At 29.4% G+C, this 7,444-nt stretch overlaps 4 protein-coding genes across 9 annotated transcripts; 2 read left to right on the forward strand and 2 right to left on the reverse strand.

The window, feature by feature from the left end:
* The first annotated feature begins 115 nt into the window (after positions 1–115).
* On the forward strand, positions 116–1,457 carry LOC109594400 (ER membrane protein complex subunit 2). The gene is made up of 5 exons (XM_020009622.2): positions 116–300; positions 349–462; positions 514–808; positions 863–1,115; positions 1,175–1,457. Exons 1-5 carry the CDS (start codon positions 285–287, stop codon positions 1,325–1,327), a joined length of 831 nt encoding a protein of 276 aa, XP_019865181.1. The 5' UTR covers positions 116–284; the 3' UTR covers positions 1,328–1,457.
* Positions 1,458–1,505: 48 nt separating this feature from the next.
* Positions 1,506–3,080, reverse strand: LOC109594381 (uncharacterized). Of its 6 annotated transcripts, none has more exons than XM_049964888.1 (6): positions 2,901–3,080; positions 2,538–2,631; positions 2,340–2,436; positions 2,096–2,228; positions 1,937–1,967; positions 1,506–1,881 (listed from the first exon to the last, which is right to left on the reverse strand). In XM_049964888.1, the coding sequence occupies exons 1-6, from the start codon at positions 2,932–2,934 to the stop codon at positions 1,506–1,508; spliced, it is 765 nt and encodes a 254-aa protein (XP_049820845.1). In that variant the 5' UTR covers positions 2,935–3,080. The 6 variants fall into 6 exon arrangements, 5 of the variants coding, with proteins under 5 accessions (XP_049820845.1, XP_049820844.1, XP_049820846.1 ...); XM_049964887.1 differs by having other exon boundaries at positions 1,937–2,033; XM_049964889.1 differs by lacking the exon at positions 2,901–3,080 and adding an exon at positions 2,791–2,874 and having other exon boundaries at positions 1,937–2,033.
* A 25-nt stretch (positions 3,081–3,105) lies between these two features.
* LOC109594401 (protein Peter pan) lies at positions 3,106–5,024 on the forward strand. The gene is made up of 5 exons (XM_020009624.2): positions 3,106–3,361; positions 3,465–3,973; positions 4,030–4,284; positions 4,337–4,563; positions 4,620–5,024. The coding sequence occupies exons 1-5, from the start codon at positions 3,179–3,181 to the stop codon at positions 4,961–4,963; spliced, it is 1,518 nt and encodes a 505-aa protein (XP_019865183.2). The 5' UTR covers positions 3,106–3,178; the 3' UTR covers positions 4,964–5,024.
* Positions 5,025–5,182: 158 nt separating this feature from the next.
* LOC109594411 (tRNA (guanine(10)-N2)-methyltransferase homolog) lies at positions 5,183–7,138 on the reverse strand. Its single transcript, XM_020009632.2, has 8 exons — positions 6,914–7,138; positions 6,797–6,862; positions 6,494–6,742; positions 6,306–6,440; positions 5,986–6,249; positions 5,796–5,934; positions 5,540–5,738; positions 5,183–5,480 (listed from the first exon to the last, which is right to left on the reverse strand). Exons 1-8 carry the CDS (start codon positions 6,977–6,979, stop codon positions 5,189–5,191), a joined length of 1,410 nt encoding a protein of 469 aa, XP_019865191.2. The 5' UTR covers positions 6,980–7,138; the 3' UTR covers positions 5,183–5,188.
* Between the last annotated feature and the right edge of the window lie 306 nt (positions 7,139–7,444).

Genomic DNA, 7,444 nt, shown 5'->3' on the forward strand with positions numbered 1-7,444 from the left:
GGGTTTTTGAGTAAATTGAACAATAAATATTACGGACATATTTAGCAGAATTTATTGTAAATTAAACGCATCCATTGTTATTATTAAAGATTATTAATTCCTGTAATAATTGTTATGTTATTGCCCGACTTTAGACACAACTTACAGGTTAGCCAACCGACGAGATGATTGTCAAAATTATGAAGCAGATATTTTGATAGATTTGTCACGCAACATTAATAAAGGAAATATTTAATTAAAATAGTTGAAACGGGGGGTCTAGCAGTACATATATAAAATTAATCATGGGAAGCTTCTCAGGTACATAGTTTTACGTGCTAGATTTTCTGAATTAATTGTTTATTGCAGATGACGTTGAAACTTTGCGTGTATGGAGAGAAAACAACGATAGAAAAAGTAGAGAAATTGTAAAAATATGGCTTGCAACAGTCGAGGAAAACCTGGATAGTTTAGGGAAAGACAGTATGTATTTTAATAATCGATTAACATCCAATTTGAAAGTGAAATTTTCAGAATTTGTTGTAATAGAACAGGTGTGTATTGCTGCTCTTGACTGTAATGAATTAAGAGTGGCTGAAAAATGCATTGACCTTTTGTATAAAGCTTTCCCAAATAGCTCTAGAGTGAAGAGGCTTCAATCTATGTTTTGTGAAGCGGAAGAAAGATATGATGAAGCCCTGGTAATTTTAGATGGCCTAATAAAAGAAGATCCCACTAATAGTGCTGCTAAAAAGAGAAAAATTGCCATATTAAAATCTCAAGGAAAAATTTCTGAAGCAGTTAAAGAACTAACAGATTATTTAAAAACGTATTTAATTTATTGCTTTCCAATTTGACAAATTAATTTATAGCAATGTTTCAGATTTATGGCCGACACTGAAGCTTGGCAAGAGTTAAGTGAGATATACATAAGTGAAAATGATTTTAATAAGGCTGCATTTTGTGTAGAAGAATTAATACTTCATAATCCTCACAATCACTTACTACACCAGAGATATGCAGATATTAAATACACACAAGGGGGACAAGAAAATATTGAAATAGCCAAAAATTATTATTGTCAAGCTCTGAAACTTAATCCAAATAACATAAGAGCATTGTATGGACTGTATTTGGTAATTATATTTTTTCTTTATAATTTACTGAATACAAATATGTAATGATATTATTTCAGACTGGAACACACAGTTCAGTGTCTAAACTCCCACAAAAGAAAAAAGAAGCAAGCAAATTAGCAGATTGGAGCATTAAAGAGATTGAGAAGAAATATGCTCCAATACCAACCATTCCAGACCTAAATGATAGGTTGGCTGCTCTTGACATATAATTGTAGTTTGCATTTAAATTAATGAAAATAGATAAAGCACTTTTGTTCTTGAACTGGAATATGTTTACCTACCTGTGTTTGTTATTGTGTTATTTGTGGTAAAAAATAATAAACGATTTATTTGTGTTTATTATACCTATTTATTGTATTTAAGGTAACAAATGTAAAATAAATAACATTATCTATTATTAGAACTACATTTGGAATTGATATTATCTAGTAAAATTTGAGATTTTTGTAAAAGTTCATCAATTGCTCTAGTTACTAATTCTTGTTTTATTATAATGTCATTTAACTGGTCCTTTATTTTTCTATATGAAAATTCACCATTTAACTCGTTTTTAATATTTTCTTTCTCCTGTTTCTTAACCCTAGTATTTAAAAATCGTGCCCCTTTAAAACATGTATGCATTATTTGAAAATAGGGCCAAGTAACGTTATTAGTGTTTCCATTTTTTAATAAACTTTTATAACGCTGAATCAGATTTTGCCAACATTTACTCAATTGTAAAATTGTATAACGCTCCTCACAATGCAATAAACTCCTTATTGTCCTAAAAAAAAATCACAGGTTTAATAAATTGTAGATCATTCTTAAAGAATACACACATCCATCCATATTTTGCCGTGAACTTTTTTCCTGTAAATAAATTCCGATTCTTGTAACGGAGTTCTATTAGATTTCTAATAAACTTTTGGCGCTCACCTTAATTATATTAAAAATATATTATTGTTGAATTATTTAAACAGATTTATATTATAAATTACCATTTATAATATCCTTCTTTCTAAAAGATTCAGTTTTCTCCGTTGTTGAAAATCTAGATCCGAAGGCTTTGTTGATTTGTTCGAAATAGGGCCACGTTATAGTTTCTGGATCCACATCCGAATTTTTTAATTGCTACAATTTTTAGTAAAAATTATCAGACAATCTATGAAAATATATTATTTCTTTTCATATGATTCATATATTAAACAATGAAATAAAAAATAAAGATATAAAAATTTTTACCCTGTATCTCGCCATTAAATTCATCCACTTCTTTTTAATGTTCGACAATGATACATGCTCTGGTGCGCCAGCTTCCATCATTTCCTCATAAATTAATCTAAAATATTTCACATCTAAGCAATTGTAATAACTAGACATTAATACAGTAAATATTAAACATAAATATGAACAAATTATGTCATTAAATAGTATACTTACTTCCAACCCTTTGATACGGACTTTCTATCCTTTATAAATAGTTTTGCGTGCTTCATTCTCAAGTTTATTAAGACCTGTATCCACTCTGGTTCAACTGCAAAAAGTTTATTGAACAAAATAAGACTAATTTTAAAATAATTGTTTAATAATAATTATATGCAAAATCATGAACATGCGCTAACAAAATGTTTTATTAAATATTAAAAAATTAATTAGAATGACGGTAATTTTATCTAAACTACCTAGTACTTACCTAATTATTATAGCAAATTATATGTCAATAAAATTATATTGTCTACATATAATAATGTATCATGATGTTAATAAAAAATAAAACATTTTATATACCTTTGTATTACTTACACTTAAAATTCCCCATGTTATTCTTAAGCGGCATTCCGGAGTAGAAATTAAAAAATAGTTTCTATGTAAGTAGAATTGTTTATTATTAAGTTTATAGTTACTTATCCTCATAGAGAAGTATAATTATCTTAGTTACAAGTCGACTGGATTACTATACTACACTCATTTGAAATTTGCCTCCTTTACGCCACCTACGTTCAACAATTACCCCACGTGTTTACACTAGACTAACCTCAAAATTGTACACACTCCAATAACAGTTTAAAAAGTGCTGCAAAATGGGCAAGAGGAAGAAGGGGCGTAGTGTTAAAAAGAATCCTAATGTGAATCTGGAGTCTGAGGAGGTGGTTCAAGCACCTCACTCCTTTGTTATACATAGAGGACTTCCTGGAGGCCATACTTTAGAACTTACTAAAGACTTTCGAAGAGTTATGGAACCGTTTACTGCAACATCTCTCAAAGTAAATTATGCTTGCAGTTATTGAAATGAATTATTTATAGTTGAATCAATTTAGTATATTTTGATTAAGATTGTGTTCTTAAAATTCTAAAATTTTGTTTTAGGAACGTAAAAAAAATACAATAAAAGATTTCGTATCAGTTGCTGGACCCCTTCATGTATCTCACTTGTCAATATTCTCAAGGACTGAAACAGGCATGTTTCTGAAAATAGCACGTTTGCCCAGAGGACCTACACTATCTTTTAAAGTTCACAATTTTTCATTGGCCAGAGATGTTGTCTCATCCTTAAAAAAACAGCTTGTTGTTGAACAAGCATTCAAACATTCACCATTAATTGTGCTGAACAGTTTTTCGGGTGAGGGTTTACAAATGAAACTTATGACTTCCATGTTCCAAAATATGTTTCCCACCATTAATTTAACATCTGTGGACTTAAATACAGTGAGGAGGTGTGTTTTAATGAACTACAACCCAACAACAAAGTTAATAGATTTTAGACACTATGTTATTAAATTAATGCCTGTGGGCATTTCAAAAGGAGTGAAAAAAGTTGTACAAGGAAAAGTTCCCAATTTATCAAAATGTGAAGATATTTCAGAATTTTTAACAAAGTGAGTATATCAATTATGCGAACACAATAATTTATTCATTCCATGTCTTTTCTAAGGTCTGGAGTTTTGTCTGAGAGTGAGTTTGAGGATGACCCAGGTAACCATGTGACATTGGCTCAGAAAATTGCAACTAGAGGTAACATTGAATCAGGCAAATCAGCAATCAGGTTAAGTGAACTGGGTCCAAGACTTACATTACAACTTATTAAAATTGAAGATGGATTGATGGATGGTGAAGTTCTGTATCATGATTTAATTCACAAGACAGAGGAAGAGAAGGCTGAAATTGAGAAGAAGAGGGAACAAAAGAAGTATATTTTCGGTATTTGTGTAATGAATATTTGATGACTCATTTTTTTATAGGAAATTAAAAGAAAAACGGAAAAAGATTCAGGAACAGAACACCAAATTAAAGGAACAACAGAAGTTAGAAATGAAAGAAAAATCATTAAAGGGTATGCAAAAGGGCAAATCTGAAACAGATATACTTATGTCAAAGAGTACAAGAGAAGCAAATCAGGAAGTTCCTGTTGAAGAAGATGATGATAGAGAATATTACAAGGAAGAGGTGGGAGAAGAACCTGATCAAGGTACATAATTTTTTTGTTTTATGTAAAATAGTTGTATAATTTTTAATTGTTTTTAGACTTATTCACATCAAGTCACAGTGGTACTAAAAGGCCAGCAACTTTCCATAGCTACAAAAGTAAGAGGATGAAAGTGGATGATGAAAAGAAAACTTATGGGGGAAAGAAAACCAATGAAAAGTTTGGCAATAAAAAACGTTTTGATAATGACAGGAAAGATAAGAAATTTGGTAAAGGTGGACAGAAGTTTAAAAAGAGCGACGGATCTGATAAACGTGATAAAAAATTCGGCGGAAAGAAAAGAGGAATTGACAAAACCAATTCACAAAATAGAGATCATAGACCCATTGGAGGTGGTCACTCAAAAATTGGAAGGAAAAAATATAATAGCAAAAAGAGATAGTTTTTGCAAATTTATGTAATAAATTGTTTTTATTAAGTATATTAAAATGATTTTAATATAATTTTTTTATTATTTATATCCTTTGCTTGGATTCATAAATTTGCTGTAAACTTATGAAGCCTTTTATTTGCCTATTTTGTGTTAATAAGTTTACCTGAAAATTATGTTTAATGTTTGAGGGAATTAATAGATTCTTTGGTAATTTGATGAATACAAACATTTAAATTAACTAATCGTTTTATTCTCTATTTCTTTTAAAGCTTTTATTCTGTTTTCTTCTCTAATCTTAGCTTCACGCATTCTTCTTTCTTTTCTGGTTTCTTCCCGGCAGACGAAATATTTTTCTCTAAAATCTGTAATGTTACTTTTTTGTTTTTTTAATTCTTCTTCTGTAGGCTCCCTATATTTCTCAAAAGTTAACAACCGCCGCGACGTTACTTTTGTTAACGTTTGTTCGCAATTGGCAACCAATTTTAGAGCTGGATGTGAGGGTAAACCCGCTTCGCTATAATCCTCTCTGAAAGAGCACAATTTATGAAATGAATTATGTACAATTGTGTTTTATAATGTATATACCTGTATACAGGAAACCAAACAACTAATCGCCCCCCAATTTTCAAGAATTTGGCAGAAAATATTAGGAGGTCTCTGTAAAGATTTGATATACTGTAATCAATTTTTGCAGGAATGTGAGTGGATAAATGTTCTTCTTTAATTTTGCAGTCTTCCTTTTCAGTTCCAACTCTTTCTGTGGCTTCTCTTATACCATATGGAGCTAAAACATTCATTCTAAAACATCAATTAAATAAAATTATTTTAACAAATAACTTACGGTCTGTGATTATTGAATCAAATTTTAGTTTATCATTCCAAAAAACTGATGCAAAATCATTAATTAAAACATCTATATATCTGTGTTCCAAATTATATTGTTTCATGTTTGCTTTGATACTTTCATCTTGTTCTCTTTGCTAAAATGACTACACATGAAATTAATTATGAAATATTTTTATGGTACGCACCTTTTGCTTAATTCTTGAAGGTCTTGTTTTTGCATGCAACATTAAATAATCAATGTCACCCCCTAATACATATCCACCAAATTGAGCTGCAGCTACTAGCAATGAACCTGAGCCAACAAAAGGATCTAAAACCAAATCTCCTTCTTTAATTTTAGCCTGATTAGCCATTAAGAGTGACAACTGAGGATCCATGCTTGTATTTCCTATAAATTTTCGCGTTTTTAAAGAAAACTTTTTAATTAGTTGTCTTAAGCCATTGGCTATCTAAAAAAGTGGATTCATTAACAATATTAATATTTTAATTACTTTAATATTATTACCCATCTACCAAAAAAAACTTGGTAAGGATATTCTGGAGGATTGTTTGCCTTTGTACCATAATATTCAATATATTGAAACAATACATCTGGATTTTTTAAGTTCACTGGCCCTTGGACTGGCAAATAATTGAAATTCTACAAATGGCTGACTATAATAATTTAATAATTTATTTATGAAAATTACAAACCTCCAGTTTGTCTACTTTTTCATTTTGGGAAAAATGTCTATTGAATGTCTCAACTTCTATTTTAAATGATTTATCAGCAGTAAGATAAGGTTCCATTAACGTGTTGGGATAGTTTCTCATCTTCTCATGTAAACTTTCAATACTTGTAGCATGAGCCCACAATTCCAAGGTGCTTCGCAAGGACACTGAACGAGTAGTCAAATCTTTTACATCTTTCTCTGAAGAGAATTGTACAATACAATAAGGGTCCTTAAATTAATATGTAGTAAAATAAAATTATATGAAAAATATATTATTACGTACATCTTTATTGGGCTTCTCAACATATCTCATTTGAATTTTCAGAAGTGAAAGAAGTGATTCAATTTCCTGCAAATAATAACTAGTTTGTTCGTAAGAGTTATGTATTTTTATACTTACAGCATATCTAAAGTCAATGTGTTCTTGAGCGAACCACAATAAATATGTTTTCCAATTTTTATTCATTGTAAACAAGTTAGGTTAAAATAGGTTAGAAAACAGGGGTGCTGTGTGTGCTATAGTTGAGACGTATTTTAGTACTGCTCAAATTTGTTTAACATTTTAGCCTCAAATTTTAAAAACTAAATTTACGTTACAATAATGTTGTGGTAAATTTCAAGTCTTAATTTCACTAGTATGAAGATAATAATAATTCAGTCATAAAAATTATACAGTAGTGGTCATTATTATAGAAACTTTTTAAAATGTTAATTATTTCAGCCATAACTCTTTCACTCAATATAAACTGTTAAAATAATATTAATTTACTATTGCTGTTTCAAATAGTTTTATAATAAGTACTTTATTCTTATTCTATAAATTGTCACACATTTTTTTAAATTATTTGGACAAAAATAGCAACTTTAATAATGAAAGTGTTTTTTTAATTATTTTTTAATTATTATTTAATTATGTTTTTATTAAATCTAT

The sequence above is a fragment of the Aethina tumida genome, chromosome 3 (genome assembly GCF_024364675.1).
Source record: "Aethina tumida isolate Nest 87 chromosome 3, icAetTumi1.1, whole genome shotgun sequence".
NCBI classification, from domain to species: domain Eukaryota; kingdom Metazoa; phylum Arthropoda; class Insecta; order Coleoptera; family Nitidulidae; genus Aethina; species Aethina tumida.